Source organism: Triticum aestivum, chromosome 2D (assembly GCF_018294505.1).
Source record: "Triticum aestivum cultivar Chinese Spring chromosome 2D, IWGSC CS RefSeq v2.1, whole genome shotgun sequence".
Taxonomy (NCBI): Eukaryota; Viridiplantae; Streptophyta; class Magnoliopsida; order Poales; family Poaceae; genus Triticum; species Triticum aestivum.
Window position 1 is genome coordinate 339844948 of NC_057799.1, and position 16734 is coordinate 339861681.

At 53.8% G+C, this 16734-nt stretch overlaps 1 protein-coding gene across 3 annotated transcripts; it reads left to right on the forward strand.

The window, feature by feature from the left end:
• Positions 1 to 11315: 11315 nt before the first annotated feature.
• Positions 11316 to 16734, forward strand: LOC123053050 (myosin-binding protein 7). 3 transcript variants are annotated; one of them, XM_044476434.1, is made up of 3 exons: positions 11316 to 12849; positions 13422 to 13693; positions 16572 to 16728. In XM_044476434.1, the coding sequence occupies exons 1-2, from the start codon at positions 11664 to 11666 to the stop codon at positions 13691 to 13693; spliced, it is 1458 nt and encodes a 485-aa protein (XP_044332369.1). In that variant the 5' UTR covers positions 11316 to 11663; the 3' UTR covers positions 16572 to 16728. The 3 variants fall into 3 exon arrangements, with proteins under 3 accessions (XP_044332369.1, XP_044332368.1, XP_044332367.1); XM_044476433.1 differs by having other exon boundaries at positions 11317 to 12849; positions 16567 to 16734; XM_044476432.1 differs by lacking the exon at positions 16572 to 16728 and having other exon boundaries at positions 11317 to 12849; positions 13422 to 13847.

Consider the following 16734-nt stretch of genomic DNA (forward strand, 5'->3'; position numbering starts at 1 on the left):
CACTAGTTGAGGGCGCAGGGTCGAAGGCGCGGAACTTCTTCAGCAAGGCCTCCACCTGGCTCTTCACGGCTTTGGCAGCAGCTGCGTAGCGCTCGTCATCCACGGGCTCAAGCAGCTCGTCAAGGTCGGCGTCAGGATCGCAAAGATGGAGGTGGCTGAAGACGCGCGTCAGTGCAGCCGAGGAGAGCGTGCAGGCTTCCCCATCCACCAAGGGGCCGATCCCGTCCACGACGTCCTCAAGCACCGCGACCAGATGAGGGAGCAGCTGGGTGGGGCCCTCGTCGTCTGTCGCTAGCGGCTCCTCCAAGCCCTTCTCATAGAGTGCCCGCAGCGCCACGCGGGACTTCTTCCCAAGGGACTTGAAGGCCACGCGGTCCTCAGCCAGGACCTTCGTTTTGGCTTCTAGCTCGGCCTTCTCTGCCTTCATCTCCTACTCCAGCTTCTCGAGCCGGCTGCGCTCCGTGGCCTGCACCTTCGCCAACTGCTCCAGCTCGGCGTCGCGACACCTGACGGCGTCCTCTCGGGCCTTCATCTTCTCCTCCTCCGCCTGGCGGCCTCGAGCCTCGACCGCACGCTCGTTGCGCATGGTCTCCAGCTCGGCCTCCAGTGACCGGCAGCGATCCTGGGCAGCCCCGGCGTCCTTCAGCGCCACCTCACGGGCAGCCGCGGCTTGGGCGACGGCCTGCTTGTCCTTCTCGGAAGCCGCCGCAGCCTGGCTCAGCGCCGCCCGGACGGACGCATCGGAGTGGAGCCAGCCAGAGATCAGCTCCAGGCACCCGGCCACCAGGCGACGGTCGGTGCCTTGAAGATCCTCCGCAGTAGGGTCAGCGCAGAAAGAGCGAGCTCCAGGACGTCAGGCGAGGCAGAAGGATTACGAACTGATGGTGAGGCAGAAGAAGGAGGCAGCATCGTCGCCAAGACCTGCAGGTTGATGGCGGTGGAAGAAGAGGCCAGGAGCTCCGGAGCCTGCGGGGCCTCGGCCGGCGGGCTGGGGACGAGCGCCTCAGGAGCTGACGAGGCCTTGGCGGTCGCCCTCTCCTAGGGACGCTCCTCCGGGCCTCACGAGGACGACCAGGCCGAAGAGGCGCGGGTGCCGTTGCAGCCTTTCTGCACCAGAGGAGGTGCGGCCGTGCCAGGATGCTGGGTCCCCGAGGATGTGGTTGCCCCCTCCTTCTTCTTCTTCAATGACGATGTCAGCCTAGCGGCACAAGGAGGAAGCGTCAGGAAGCCGCAGCGGAAGCAGGAGAAAGGGCAAGCTCAGGGTAGGAAACTCATTGGTCCACGGTGGTGTAGTCCCGGCGCCTCTTCAGAAGTGCGGAGCTTAGGGGCCTCGCGGCCTGGGGCACAGGCGCGCGGGCCCCAGGGGTCTGCGAGGCCGCGGTGGCCCTGGGCGGCGGTGAAGCAGGGGCGTCACCCCGAGAGATCAGCGATGATCTTCGCTTCGTCGGGACGCCGGACATCGGCTTCCCCGAGGGGGAGACCGTGGACCTCGTAGTGACCCCAGCAGGGGGCAGGACTTCCCTCAATGGGTGGTCGCCGGCAGCGTCGTCATCAGGCAAGGTGCGGAGGAGGTCGGCCTTGCACGGAGGGGAGGTCTCCCCAGACCCCTCCAGGGTGGCCGCCGAGTCCCGCTCTTCCTCCTCGCGGAATCGTCGGAGGACACCACCATCGGAACCGTCGCCACCGGGGCCTCAGAGGGCGCCGGCAGCACAAGACCACGCCCATCGAAGACAGGCATGGCGGCAGCAATCTTTGCCCCATCCGGGCGACGGTACAAGGGAACGAAGCTGTCTGGTGGGTACCCCTGGTCATCCCGAACCAAGGAGCAGAGGGCCGTGCCCAGCTCCTCGTCAGACAGGGCCTTCGGACGCAGGCGGAGGTCGTCCCCAAGCTTCCACAAGGGGCGCGCGCGTGCCTGGAGGGGAGCCACGCGGTGTGCCATGAACTCCTTGATGATCATGGCTCCCGTCAGCTTCGCCGCCCTTGGGTCGCCAGACTTCAGGTCGACGGTCATCCTCTCCAGCACCGACTCCGCCCGAGGGTCGGTGAGCTTCGCGCGGAACCACCCGTCATGGGACACGGGCATCTCCATCAGCAGCACCAGCCGGGGGTGGGAGCACTTGGCATCCATCAGGACCCACTTGCTCCTGAAGCCCTCGGCCTTCTTCCCGGCCTTCGAGATCGCGTTGGTCTTGTTGGCTGCAACAAAGTTGACGCACCCCAAGCGGTGGCCCTCCTTGATCCGGAGGAAGAAGAAGTGGCGCAACAGTGCCACGGACGGCATCACTCCGACGTACTGTTGGATTTCGGGTTCTGGCAAAACCCTTGAGGTTTGAACACTAGGGTGCGCACGAAGATCTCTCCTCCCCCTAGCACTCTCCCTCACCGCGATCTCAAGGCTCAGCGCGTCGAACTCGCAGAACAAGGGGACACGGGATTTATACTGGTTCGGGCCACCGATGTGGTGTAATACCCTACTCCAGTGTGGTGTGGTGGATTGCCTCTTGGGCTGAGGAAGAATAGTTACCAGGGAAGAACCGCCTCCTGAGGAGAGGTGCTCTTGTGCTTGCTGAGTTTGTGTGGATGAGGATGATCTGAATGGCCTCGGATCCATTGCCTCCTACTGTGGTGGCTCACCCTATTTATAGAGGTCCTGGTCCTCTTCCCAAATGCTGGCGGGAAGGGATGCCACAACGGCCAAATTTGAAGGGAGACAACTAGTACAAGTTATCCTGAATAAAGGTGGTCTTCGCCTCCCAAAGGCTCTGGTGGTGACGCCGTCTTGGGCTCCACGATGACCTCCATCCAGCCGTCCTGCTTGTCTTGGTCTCATTGCACCGATACGGAAACCTTTGCCTGATGCCTCGGGACTCCTCGCCTGCGCTTGCCTCTTTAGCACCAAAGAGGAAACGAGGACACTGCGCGTGCTGGCGCCCGCCTAGCCCTAGTCGTCATGGCTTGAGCCACAGGAACCTCGCAAGGTGTCCCTTGCCTTGATCTCTCCGCCCCTCGCGAGCCAGCCTGGTGAGGCCGCCCCCGAGGAGGTCTTGCATTGTCCGCCTCGCGAGGCTTGGCCCCTCGCGAGGGTCTTGAGTGTTTGCTGGTGAAGATGGGCCGTACAGGGCCACTGGTGGAGCCACACCGTGGGCTGCAGGCACGCAAGTCTGGGGACCCCCGTTCCCAGGACGCCGACAGTATCCCCCGGGCCCAAGGCATGCTCGGACTTGGCTTCGAGGCGAAGCCAAGGGGCAAGTGTGGTGCGCCGCAGGCCCCAACAGCCTGCGGCCTCGGTTGATGCGTGGCGATTGATGGGACGTGGGCGTCTCCGCTTCCCCATGCTACCTCAGCAACTGCCCGACTTGACGAGTCCCTGCTGCATGCAGAGAAAAATCGTCATTGCATGTGATCGTGGGGATCGCCGGTTGGCCTTCTCCCGCTATAAATGATGCGGGGGCGGAGCCCCTGTTGCTCATCCCTTGCTGCTCCGCTCGCTTCTTCTCCCTTGCTTCATCGCTAGCAGCGACACCCATGGCGCCTGCAAAGAGGTTCTTGACCGCAGAAAAGAGGAAGGCCCGCCAGGAGGGGCCCGGCTTGCCGCCGCCTAAGAGGGCGCGCGGCCGTCCCCGCAAGCACACCACAGCCCCCGCCATGGCCCCTCGCGACCGCGGCGGCGCCTCTTCGCGCAGTGGGAGTCACCCAGGTCGTGGCAGCACCGTCGATGAAGGGAAGCGCGCCATGGTCACGCGGCCTCCCCGACCGTGCTTCCACTCGGCGGAGGTGCTGCTGGAGTTCGCCGTGTGGTCAGAGAACCCGGCCGGCACCTGGCTTTAGCTCCTGCGCTTCTTTGCCGGCGAGCTGCCCGCCACGGGTCCAAGCAGTCTCTGGCTACAGGCGGACGGCTGCTGCAGCAAGGCTTCATGGGTCGCGGTCGAGGTCTCTGTTGCGGGAAACGCAGCCCTGGCCCGCGGCTGGCAGACGTTTGCCCGCGCGCGGCCTGGGCCGGCGGTGCACCCTCCAGTTCAATTAGGATGGCAACGCGACCCTCTATGTGAGGGTGTTTGGGGAAGATGGTCGTCGCGTGGGGTGCTGCCCTAAGGACAACGACGGCGGTGAGGTGCTCAGCCTCGGCGACGGCCGCGACGAGGGTGAAGGCGGGCTTTTCCTTGGCGTCGGCCATGGGTCGTCCAGCTACGGCGGCTCTTCTTCTGGCAACAGCTCCAGCAGCGGCGGCTACGACTAGCCGCTAGGCCGCAGCGCCTGTTTCGAGGGTGGCATTGGGTCATCTCGTCGCCGCGCTCCAGTGAAGCGCGAGGAGGGGTCTGGCTGAGCCCAGGAGAGCGCCATGGGCCCATCCTCGCGAACTGCTACGGGGGCACGCGCCACTTTTGTTTCGTTCTTCCTTTTCTTCCTGCATTAAGAGAGAGACAAGTATGGGGCCCCGCAGGGGCATGCAACGAACCATGACTTCCAAGTTGCTATGCTATGTTTATCGTTCCTGTGTCACGTTGCAGCATCGGCGTTTTATGTAGGTGCGTAGAAATAACTTAGCTTGGCACACTCGAAGTAGTTTCCGCCTCGTGAGGCGCGCATTTCCCAGTGCCTGGTGAGGCCTCCTTGGCTTGGGAGGCGTCAAGGAACTGCAAAAATTCGTTAGGAAACTCTTATTCTTCCGAGCCCTGGTCGCAGGCGCAGCCGGCCACGACCCAGCGCTTCACATCGCGGTACCCGAGGGGCACGGATTGAGAGAGGTGTGCCAGCTTGCGAGCTCGAGCGAGGGTGCCTCGCGAAGAACAGGAAAAATGCTCACGAGGGCACCTGTCCAGCCCCCTCGCGAGGCATGTGAGGGAGAGTACGGGTCAAAACAAGGATCCGAGGGCAAAAACGGAGGCAAAAGGCGATGGAACCAAGCCGGGAAGGAACACCAGAAAGCAAATTTTCATTAAAGAGGGGCAAGCCAACTATGGAAATATAATGAAAAGCCCCGTCCGGCACCTAGTCTAGTCTTCTCACCAGCGCGGAGCTAAGTGCTGCCACTAGGACGTGGGAGGGAGCCCCCGAGGCCCGAGGGCGGCACTCCTGAGACTCTGGGGCGTGTACAACCCCACTCATTATTACATGAGAGTGTCACGAGCGGAGACCTTCACAGGCATTGGGCCTTGCTTCACAGGCGCCGGGCCTTGTTTCATGGGTAGAACTTCCGGAGGTGCTGGATGTTCCAGGCGTTCTGGATGGGGACCCCATCCTGCATCTCCAGGTGCACGGCGCCGGGCCTGGAGACGTGGGCGACCTTAAACAGGCCCTCCCACATGGGTGAAAGCTTATGCAGCCCTTCCCTGGAGAGCACCCGCCTTAGGACAAGGTCACCCACCTCGAGCGTCCTGGAGCGGACGCTGCGACAGTGATACCGCCGCAGCGAAGCGTGGCTTCGCGGCGGCGTTCCTCCCCCAGTACGAGGTCCATCCCCCGCATGGCGTCCTATTGCGCCTCATCAAACGCCGGGACCTACGTGGAGCGATGCTTGACCTCGTGAGGGAGAACCGCTTCTGCTCCGTAGACGAGGAAGAACGGGGTCTCGCCTGTTGGCTTGGTGGCGGTGGTGCGGATGGACCATAGCACAGACTGGAGCTCATCGTGCCAGCCCCTGCCGCAAGCCTCGAGCTTCTTCTTGAAGGTCCTGGTCTTGAGGCCTCTCAGGACCTCCGCGTTGTCGCGTTCGTCCTGACCATTGCTCCTAGGGTGTGCCACCGAAGCATGGCAGATCTGCGTTCCAAGGTTAGCACAATATGTCTTGAAGAGATTGCTAGTGAACTGCGAGCTATTGTCGGTGATGATGCGATTAGGGACCCTGAACCGTGTCACGAGACCCTTGATGAACTTGACCGCAGATCCGGCCGGGATGGTGCGGACAGCTTCTACCTCCGCCCATTTGGTGAACTTGTCGATGGCGATGTAGAGGTAGCGGTAGCCCCCAGGCGCTCGAGGGAACGGGCCTAGGATATCAAGCCCCTAGACTGCAAATGGCCACGAGAGCGGGATGGTCTGGAGGCCCTAAGCTGGCTGATGGATCTGCTTGGCGTGGAATTGACAGGCCTCGCAGGATTTCACCAGCTCAGTCACGTCGTTGAGCACCGTAGGCCAGTAGAACCCGCTGCGGAATGCCTTGTTGACGAGGGTTCGTGACGACGAGTGGTGCCCGCAGTCTCCGCCGTGTATTTCATATATTTCATACATCACATATATTTCATTCATCACATCCTTTTGGCCATATCACATCACAAGGCATATGCTGCAAAAACAAGTTAGACGTCCTCTAATTGTTGTTGCATGTTTTTACGTGGCTTCTATAGGTTTCTAGCAAGAACGTTTCTTACCTACGTAAAACCACAACGTGACATGCCAACTTCTATTTACCCTTCATAAGGACCCTCTTCATCGAATCCGATTCGACTAAAGTGGGAGAGACAGACACCCGCTAGCCACCTTATGCAACTAGTGCATGTCAGTCGGTCGAACCTGTCTCACGTAAGCGTACGTGTAAGGTCAGTCCGGGCCGCTTCATCCCACGATGCCGCCGAAACAAGATAAGACTAGTAGTGGCAAGAAAATTGACAACATCTACGCCCACAACAAGTTTGTGTTCTACTCGTGCATAGAAACTACACATAGACCTAGCTCATGATGCCACTGTTGGGGATCGTTGCAGAAATTAAAATTTTTCTACGCATCACCAAGAACAATCTATGGAGTCTTCTAGCAACGAGAGGGAAAAGAGTGCATCTACATACCCTTGTAGATCATGAGCGGAAGCGTTCAAGTGAACGGGGTTGATGGAGTCGTACTCGTCGTGATCCAAATCACCGATGACCGAGCGCCGAACGGACGACACCTCCGCGTTCAACACACGTACGGTTGGGGAAGACGTCTCCTCCTTCTTGATCCAGCAAGGGGAAGGGAGAGCTTGATGTAGATCCAGCAGCACGACGGCGTGGTGGTGGAAGCAGCGGGGATCTCGGCAGGGCTTCGCCAAGCTCAGCGAGAAGGAGAGGTGTCACGGGAGGGAGAGGGAGGCGCCAGGGGCTTGGGTGCTGCTCCCATGCGCCTCCCCACTATATATAGGGGTGGAGGGGGCTGGTTTCTTGCCCTCCAAGTCCATTGGGGCGTTGGCAAAGGTGGGGGAAATAAATCCCATCATTTCCCTTCCCCACCGATTGTTATCCCCCCTTTTTAGGGATCTTGATCTTATCCCTTCGGGATATGATCTTATTCCTTCTAAGGTGGGATCTTGGTGCGCCTTGACCAGGGATGTGGGGCCTTGCCCCCACTACCCACGTTCATGTGGGTCCCCCCATGCAGGTGGGCCCCACTTCAGAACCTTCTAGAACCTTCCCGGTACAATACCGAAAAATCCTGAACATTTTCCGGTGGCCAAAATAGGACTTCCCATATATAAATCTTTACCTCCGGACCATTCCTGAACTCCTCGTGACGTCCGGGATCTCATCCGGGACTCCAAACAACTTTCGGTTAACTGCATACTAATATCTCTACAACTCTAGCGTCACCGAACCTTAAGTGTGTAGACCCTACGGGTTTGGGAGACATGCAGACATGACCGAGACGACTCTCCGGTCAATAACCAACAGCGGGATCTGGATACCCATGTTGGCTCCCACATGTTCCACGATGATCTCATCGGATGAACCACGATGTCGAGGATTCAATCAATCCCGTATACAATTCCCTTTGTCAATCGGTACGTTACTTGCCCGAGATTTGATCGTCGGTATCCCAATACCTTGTTCAATCTCATTACCGGCAAGTCACTTTACTCGTACCGTAATGCATGATCCCGTGACCAAACACTTGGTCACATTGAGCTCATTATGATGATGCATTACCGAGTGGGCCCAGAGATACCTCTCCGTCATACGGAGTGACAAATCCCAGTCTCGATTCGTGCCAACCCAACAGACACTTTCGGAGATACCCGTAGTGCACCTTTATAGCCACCCAGTTACGTTGTGACGTTTGGCACACCCAAAGCACTCCTATGGTATCCGGGAGTTGCACAATCTCATGGTCTAAGGAAATGATACTTGACATTTGGAAAAGCTATAGCAAACGAACTACACGATCTTGTGCTATGCTTAGGATTGGGTCTTGTCCATCACATCATTCTCCTAATGATGTGATCCCGTTATCAATGACATCCAATGTCCATAGTCAGGAAACCATGACTATCTGTTGATCAACGAGCTAGTCAACTAGAGGCTCACTAGGGACATGTTGTGGTCTATGTATTCACACATGTATTACGATTTCCGGATAACACAATTATAGCATGAACAATAGACAATTATCATGAACAAGGAAATATAATAATAACCATTTTATTATTGCCTCTAGGGCATATTTCCAACATGCCTTGTTGCCCCTACTGTCACTGGGAAAGGACACCGCAAGATTGAACCCAAAGCTAAGCACTTCTCCCATTGCAAGAAAGATCAATCTAGTAGGCCAAACCAAACTGATAATTCGAAGAGACTTGCAAAGATAACCAATCATACACAAAAGAATTCAGAGAAGATTCAAATATTGTTCATAGATAAACTTGATCATAAACCCACAATTCATCGGTCTCAACAAACACACCGCAAAAGAAGATTACATCGAATAGATCTCCACAAGAGAGGGGGAGAACATTGTATTGAGATCCAAAAAGAGAGAAGAAGCCATCTAGCTAATAACTATGGACCCGAAGGTCTGAGGTAACACACATCATCGGAGAGGCTATGGTGTTGATGTAGAAGCCCTCCATGATCGATGCCCCCTCCGGCGGAGCTCCGGAAAAGGCCCCAAGATGGGGTCTCACGGGTATAGAAGGTTGCGGCGGTGGAATTAGGTTTTTGGCTCCGTATCTGGTAGTTTGGGGGTACGTAGGTATATATAGGAGGAAGAAGTACGTCGGTGGAGCAATGTGGGGCCCACGAGGGTGGAGGGCGCCCCCTACCTCGTGCCCTCCTGGTAGCTTTCTTGACGTAGGGTCCAAGTCCTCTGGATCACGTTCGTTCCGAAAATCATGTTCCTGAAGGTTTCATTCCGTTTGGACTCCGTTTGATATTCTTTTTCTGCGAAACTCTGAAATAGGCAAAAACATCAATTCTGGGCTGGGCCTCCGGTTAATAGGTTAGTCCTAAAAATAATATAAAAGTGTATAATAAAGCCCGATAATGTTCAAAACAGAATATAATATAGCATGGAACAATCAAAAATTATAGATACGTTGGAGACGTATCAGGAGTGCTCGCTCGAGGTGAGCGTGGTGGCGCCTTCCACGCCCGCGCCCGCGCCCATCGACCTCAACGCCACACCGGTTGCCGGTGGCTCGTCATCCGGAGGCACGAGGAAACGCGTGCGGCAGATGCCAGTCGACATGCTGTCGGGCGCACGCAACCTATTCGACGGAATGCCGGCCTCCGGCGACGAGGACTACATGTAGAACATGATCTTCGAGGGTGGTGTGCCGGCTGCTGGCTACGATCCCGATGAGACACAAAGCCAGGACGGTTGAGGGGCATTCACGCCATCCACCTTTGATCAAGATCAGACGGCCTTCATGCGTGATTAGGTCGGCCTGGACCTGGACGGCTTCCCACTCGACCACGAGTTTCCGGAAGACTACGGGCAAGAGGAAGAGGAACAGTGCGACATCGAAGGGGAGCCTTTGTTCGACGACGAGCTCGTCAACCAAGCCGCCGGGGCGAAGCCGAAGCGCAAGAGCAAGCGGACCAAGGCATACACGGCGGCCGAGGACAAGCTTCTTTGCGAGTGTTGGAGAGACATTGGGCAAGACCCCAAGACGGGCGCCGAACAAAAGCATTCAACTTTTTAGATTCGTGTCCACCGTGAGTTCCATGAGCGCAAGAAGTTTCCGCCGTACCAAATAGTAAGCACGCGCGGGTGGGTGTCCATTTTGAAGCGATGGAGGGTGATCCAACAAGAGTGCAACAAGTTTTGTGCCACTCTTGAGTGTCAAGGCCCGCTCCGCGAGCGGCATCGACATGCAAGACATGGTATGCTAGCAAGCCGCCCTCTTTTGTGTCATCAAGTTTATGCGTGCGTGTTCATTTGCATACCATTTGCCAATACGCTTGCATGAAATACATTTGTAGGCATTTCAAGCTTTGGAGGCATTCAAGGTCCAACACAATGGCAAGTGCTTCAACCTCTCCCATTGCTTTAGGGTCATCAAAGGCGAGGAGAAGTTCAAGGCGCAATATGCCGTCTTCAAGTCGAGTGGGGGGAAGCAAGCCGTGGAGGAGGTTGGGGACGGCGAGAAGGCACGGCCACGGGGGAAGACCAACTCCAAGAAGGAGGACAAGCGGGATGTGGCGTCGAACGCCTTGATCGCAAGCGTGGAGGGCATGATGAGCAAGAAGGACTCAAGGGAGGAGGAGCGCCGACGTTACAAAGAAGAGCAAATGAACGCCTTCATGGAGATCCAAAGGAGGAGGCTTGAGATGGACGCGGAGAAGCAATCCAAGATGCTTGAGATGGAGGCGGAGAAGCAAGTCAAGATGCTAGAGATCGAGGCCGCCAACGCCAAGACCAAGGCGAAAAAAGTGGCTCTTGCGAGCATGATGACAGGGGTGGAGATCATGAAGGTGGATCTCAACATCGTGTCGCCAAGGAAGAGGCCGTGGTTCGAGAAGATGCATACCGACATACTCAAGTTCGACGACGAGTGATCTATGGCAGTGAGTGCCATCCTTTTCTTGTATGCCGGCAGATGTGCTGGCATGACCACGGGGCCGCGATGATGTGGTCGAACTCAAGTCCCATCCCTTTTTTGTGTGCTGGCGTGTGTGCCGGCCGCTGGCGAGTACGCCGACATGAACTGTGTGGTGATATTTTTTAAAGCCGGCATTGTATGCCAGCGCTGGCATGGTGTCGGCATGAGACATGACCGCTGGCATGATCTATGACCGCGGGTCTTTTCTAAAAATTGAGTGCGGATATGAAATGGGTCGGCGTGTTGGGCGCATCGCCGACCCAAATCTAAAACAAGATGAACGCCGGGCGAGCGGCCGACCCAAACGTGTCCATTTGGGTCGCATTTGGGTCGGATGTTGGAGTTGCTCTTACTGACGTCGCGGTGGACTGTTCTACGCGATCATTTCCCATCCCTGAAGTCTATCTAATTCTAAACAAGTAAAACACCGTGGCCCGTGGTTTGGAGTTTAGACGTTTGGTACAGGTCAGTAATCTTGCCCTGCCTGCCTGGTTTTCCCAAATGAAGCGACTCGCGTACAGCTTGACAGAATTTGCCTGCCGGACAACGCCCAACCGAACAACGACGCCAAGCGAAGCGAAGCGCCGGGCCGCCGGGATACCAAACAAATAGCCCTGCCGCACGAGGTGCACGACGTGGACCCCGCACGTCGGCGCGGGCGATTCCACCGACTGCCCCCACCATTTCCCCGCCGCCCGGCAACCGCCCGCGCAGCGCAGCCGCCTTGGAAACGACGAGGCCAAGGGAGCCAAATCCCGGCACGGCAGGACTCCTCCACCTTTCCCCACCGAACAGCAACAACCACCCGGAATCCGGTGGAAGAATCGGCGGGGGAATCCTCTCAGATTCGGCGGGCGATCGTTATGCGCTGATGGCGCCCTGCCCTGGCGTCGCGGGCGTGCACGCGCGCTGGACGGCGCGGGCGCTGGCCGGCGCCTTCCTCGACCTCGCCATCGTCTACGCCTTCCTCTGCGCCGCGGCCGCCGCGTCCGCGGCCTCCGCCCTCCTCGCGCTCTTCCGCCTCCGCCTCCCCTGCACCTGCTCCCGCCCGCACCTCCCCTGCCTCTTCGCCTTCCTCTTCCGCTACCCCTCCCGCGTCCTCGAGTCCCTCCTCCTCTCCCTCCGCTCCCGCTTCCCCTTCGTCTTCAACTCCGACGACGACAGCCTGGACGAGGGGGAGGACGAAGACGAGTCCGTCGATGAGGAAGAGGAGGGGGTGAATCTGAAGCGGGAGGTGGACGAAGGGAATGACGTCTCGGCGCTGCAGCAGGAGCTGGACAAGGAACGCAGCGCCGCAGCATCCGCGGCCGAGGAGGCCATGGCGATGATCCTGCGTCTGCAGAAGGAGAAATCGTCCTTGGAGATGGAGGTGCGGCAGCAGCGCCGCACCTCTGATGAGCGCTGCGCCTTCTACGAGGATGAGGTGGAGGAGCTCAAGGACATCTTGCTCATGAGGGAGCGCGAGACCAGGTCTTTGCAGAAAGAGGTGGAGTCCTACCGGCGGATGCTTGGTCTCACCGGGGATGATGATGACGAGGAGGTGGAGATGATGACGCCGCACAGTTACTTTCTAGAGGGCGAGCCAAGCTCTTCCAGATCGGTTGATAAGAATGCGGGGGTTCAACCTGGGAATAATTCTGTCTTCAGCTTCCAGAAGCAGTTCGTGCGCCAACAAGTGTCGCCCATTCGTGTGGGTCGTGTTAAGGATGGGAATGAGGACAGTCTGCCTTTTCAGGCACTTGGAGAAGTTCCTGTGGTCGGATCGAAATTGGGGGCAGATAGATGCGAAGATGATGGCACGGAGACGGTGGTAGTTCTCCCCCTATCTGCCCGGAGTTTGTGCTTGCCCCAATCTGCACGATGTCTGGATCAAGGTGGTGATGTTGAAGTTAATGCTGCAGCTGGTATGAAAGGTATGGAAGAGCTGACTGCTGATGAATTTCAGGAGGTGGACAGTGGGCGTCTGGACAAGACTTGCCATGATTTTGCGGCAAGCGACAATGATGCAAATATATTTGATGTGCATGTTGTTGATGATATTTGCCTCTCCAATGAAGGTATGTGCAGACTGCAGATGGAGAAATAAAACTCGGTTGATATTTGCTATACTATCTAGCATGTGACAGGATTAAGTTCTTTTCTATTGCGATAAACATAATGCTACAAATCTGCTTGTACTTCTCCTGATTGCTGATTATTATTGGATCTTTATTGATCTTGGTTCAATCAATTCATTTATTGGTTTGCCTAAATGCTGCTATGTTAGTTTATTAAAACCATGTTGGTTATTGGATATTTTGCTTTGAGTTCACATGCTACCTCGCATAATTTTGTTTTGTCAACTGGATATTATTTATCATATTTACCACACAAAAAGTGTTGCAACTAGTTTCTCATATTGATATATACATGTGTACCTGCATCCTCTTGAATTTTGTTAACTACTTTCGAATATTTTTCCATGTGTGCTGGCATGACATGCTTAACCCCTATTGTATTTTGGCTGTGCTTTGGTTATTTCACCAGCATGACATGTTGAACACCTAGGTCAATTCATTTTAAGAAACTATTATGGTTGCAGAATCATTTGAAACTGGTACTGAAAATGAGATGTCATGTTCCTATGCAGTTAAAGGCCTGATCGGTCGAAGCTTCTCTGATGCAACAATGCAAGCAGACAAGTTGCAGAATCGAGCTGCCGCAGATGATCTCCTGGGGAAAAGTCTGAATGCGATCAAAGGTGCACAAAACAAGATAAGGCTTGCAGCAAGTGAAAGGAGGCAATCGTTACAGTTGCAACTCTTAGAGGATATAGCTGACCAACTTCAAGAAATCAAAGATGTTGCAGATGCAGGGCGACACTTACACTGTATTTCTCCTAAAATTTCAAAGAAAAGCTAGGTATGGATGGAATTTCCTCTAGTTGTTTTCTTTAAATACAGCATTCTGATGGTGCCGCAACATCACGACATACCTAGGCAATATATACAAACTATCGGATCCTAATTTTTCCAGTATATGACTAATTCCACTATGGAACCTCATTAAGCCCACATATGCTGATGTATATCATCAGGCTCCGTATTTCATGCATGATAAGAAGGCATAAGTTTTTGGGACTTCTTTTTTCTCTAACCTTGTTTGTTTCTTTTGGGGAGATGGTAGTAAATTAAGACATTTCATTGTGTTTTCTTTGATTGTACCGCACTACAGATAACATTGTTTATGTGCATTTTCGCATGTCCTGGTACTTATAGTATGATAGATAGGTATCAAGAATATGTCAGAGCTTGATTATGATACCGTGTTGCAACTGTTACCAGGCTGTCGCAGTGTCATTTTGCAGAACTTACTTTAACTAGTTGGGTTCACTGTCCGCACTTTGCACAATGGACTACAACTTTTAAACTACCTAGGATAACGAGTAAATATAACTTATATTTATTGTAAAATAGTAATAAACCATGTTTCTATGGTCTACTTACTACTTAGGTTGATAGGCGCATAGTTGCTGAATCGGTAAGAAGTGCTCGGTTCATGAGAGATTGCATTTCTGATTGGTCTATCTGGAGATCAGTGTTATGCAACGTTTACGAGTCGAAGAGTCGACGAGTCGTTCCAAGGTTGAGACTCATAGACTAGTCTAGACTAGTGCGAGACTAGTCGACATGGTACTGTAGCACTGAACTTACAGTACATAACTAATAATACCTAGTAGTAGTATGTAGTATTACACTATATAAGTATACAAGTACAGTATACAATTGAAACAAGCAAAGTGGAGTCACTGAGGCAGAGCAGCACCAGCAACTAGCAGCAAGCACAGCAGCACCAGCAGTCTATCTGCGAGCAGAGCAGCACCAACAGCAAGCAGAGCAGCACCAGCAGTCCAGCAGCGGAGCAGAGCAACAGCAGCGGCAAGCCAAGAAGAAAGAGGAGGAGAAAGGAGGGGCAAGGCAGAGCAGCACCAGCAGTCCAGCAGCGAGGCAGAGCAGCACTGAGGCTCACCTGCCTGAAGAGGAGAAGAGCACGAGGGGCCGGCGGCGCGAGGAGGGGCGCGAGACGAAGGAGCAGGAGGGGCGCGAGACGAAGGCGATGGTGGAGCTTCAGATCCGCGACGTGGGGCCGGCGACGGTGGAGCTTCAGATCCGCGGCGGCGGGCGTCCAGCGGCCGGCGGCGCGAGGAGGGCTCGACGGGCGCGTCCAGCAGCCGGCGGCGCGTCCAGGTGAGGAGGGGAAAGAAAGGATTAGGTCTCCCGCGGGATGAGGCATCATATTTATACTCCCCCAGTTTTTTGAGTCGTTCGACTCGAACATGTCGACTAGTCTGGACTAGTCGTCGACTAGTCGATGACTGGCTCGACTCGTACAAGTAGTCTACACGAGAAACCGAGTCGACAGCCAGTTTGCGACTCATAGACTAGTCGAGCGACTAGTCTAGACTAGTCGTTCGACTCGTAATCGTTGGTGTTATGCACTTCTTGCAGGGCCTATGCCATAGTTCTTGAAACAAAACAATAAGTCCTGCATGTTTGCTTCATGACCTTAGCATTGTGTGTTTCTGGTTGCATTTCTGGTTGGCTATCCTCACGTGGTGTTTGGTTTGGATTACATGGATGCCCAAGTTTGCCTTTCAGAAATTTGGTATCTTTGATCAGATTTGGCCTTTGGCATATTGCCAAACTTTCGTAAGGTTCCATTGTCATTCTCTCTTTAGTTCTTCTTTTAGCAGAAATTTATGTCAATTCATGGGCATGTAATGACCAAATTGGTAAATATCGTTCTCTTGGCAAAGTATCTTAGGGCTATTTTGGTCACTGTACAAACAAATAAATTGTTGGTCCCTCTTTTTTGAGTTGTAAATCACCATTACAAAATTCTTGCAACAAACCCATGAATAGCAATATCTGATCAAAGTTGTAAAGTTTTGCATCTCTAGCCTTCAAAACTAGTAGCCACAAGAAATAACTATTAAACTGCAACTCTACTGCGCTAATTCCCTGGCAGATTGCTTTGTATACTTGTTTGTTGCGTTGCTACTTGTCCAAAATGTAATGACCTGGAGATGCCATAAATCTTCTACGACACATCAATTAACCTTTTTCTTTACACATTCAGCCTGGAACAGTTATTACATTCTTAGTTATTCAGGAACACCTGATGCGAAAGAAAACTGGGCCACCATCAATAGCATTTCATTTCATTCAACCAAAACAACTAATGCTTGCCATTTTTGGATGCAAATCGGCTGTTGAATTGCTCACAAAACATTTATAGAAACATTGAGTTATATAACAGCCCTTTGGTCAAGTATGTTGGAGCAAATCATCCTTGCCACTAAGGAAACGCATGCCATTTAAATTTTAGAGCATATGTAGGCTTAATATTTTCTTGTGCTTGTAATAAATGTTTAATTTCATATGTACTTGCCTTTCTTAAAAAGTGTGCCGTGCACAGTAACATTTATTTTACAGTTTTCTTCCACCTCAACAATAATATTGCAAGGTATGAAATCACGTAGAATATGCAAGTATATACACTTGTGAACATTAAGAGAAATGATTTATCATGTTTTAGTTATATTAGTTGAACATCCAAAGCACGTGCGCATTTACTAGTAGGACAATAGTTTGGCTTTAGTCATAAATATATGTTGCACAATAAAGCGACTTCTTACACCTGAGTTGTGTAGAACCACTGGAAGCGGAACTGTTTCCTTTTCCTTTTCGGACATATCCACTTGAAGTTTTATTTTTGCCACTATATTCTTGCAGGACAGGCATATTTTGTCACGGCGGCACGTACATAGAGGTTTACTGAGTGCTTGTAATCATATTTTATCTTAAACTGATTGTGTACTTTGTGTGCAGATTAATTTCTCATTTGTAGTTTGATCAGCATTAAACGTAGTATGCCAAATATCTTCTGCAGATTAATTTATT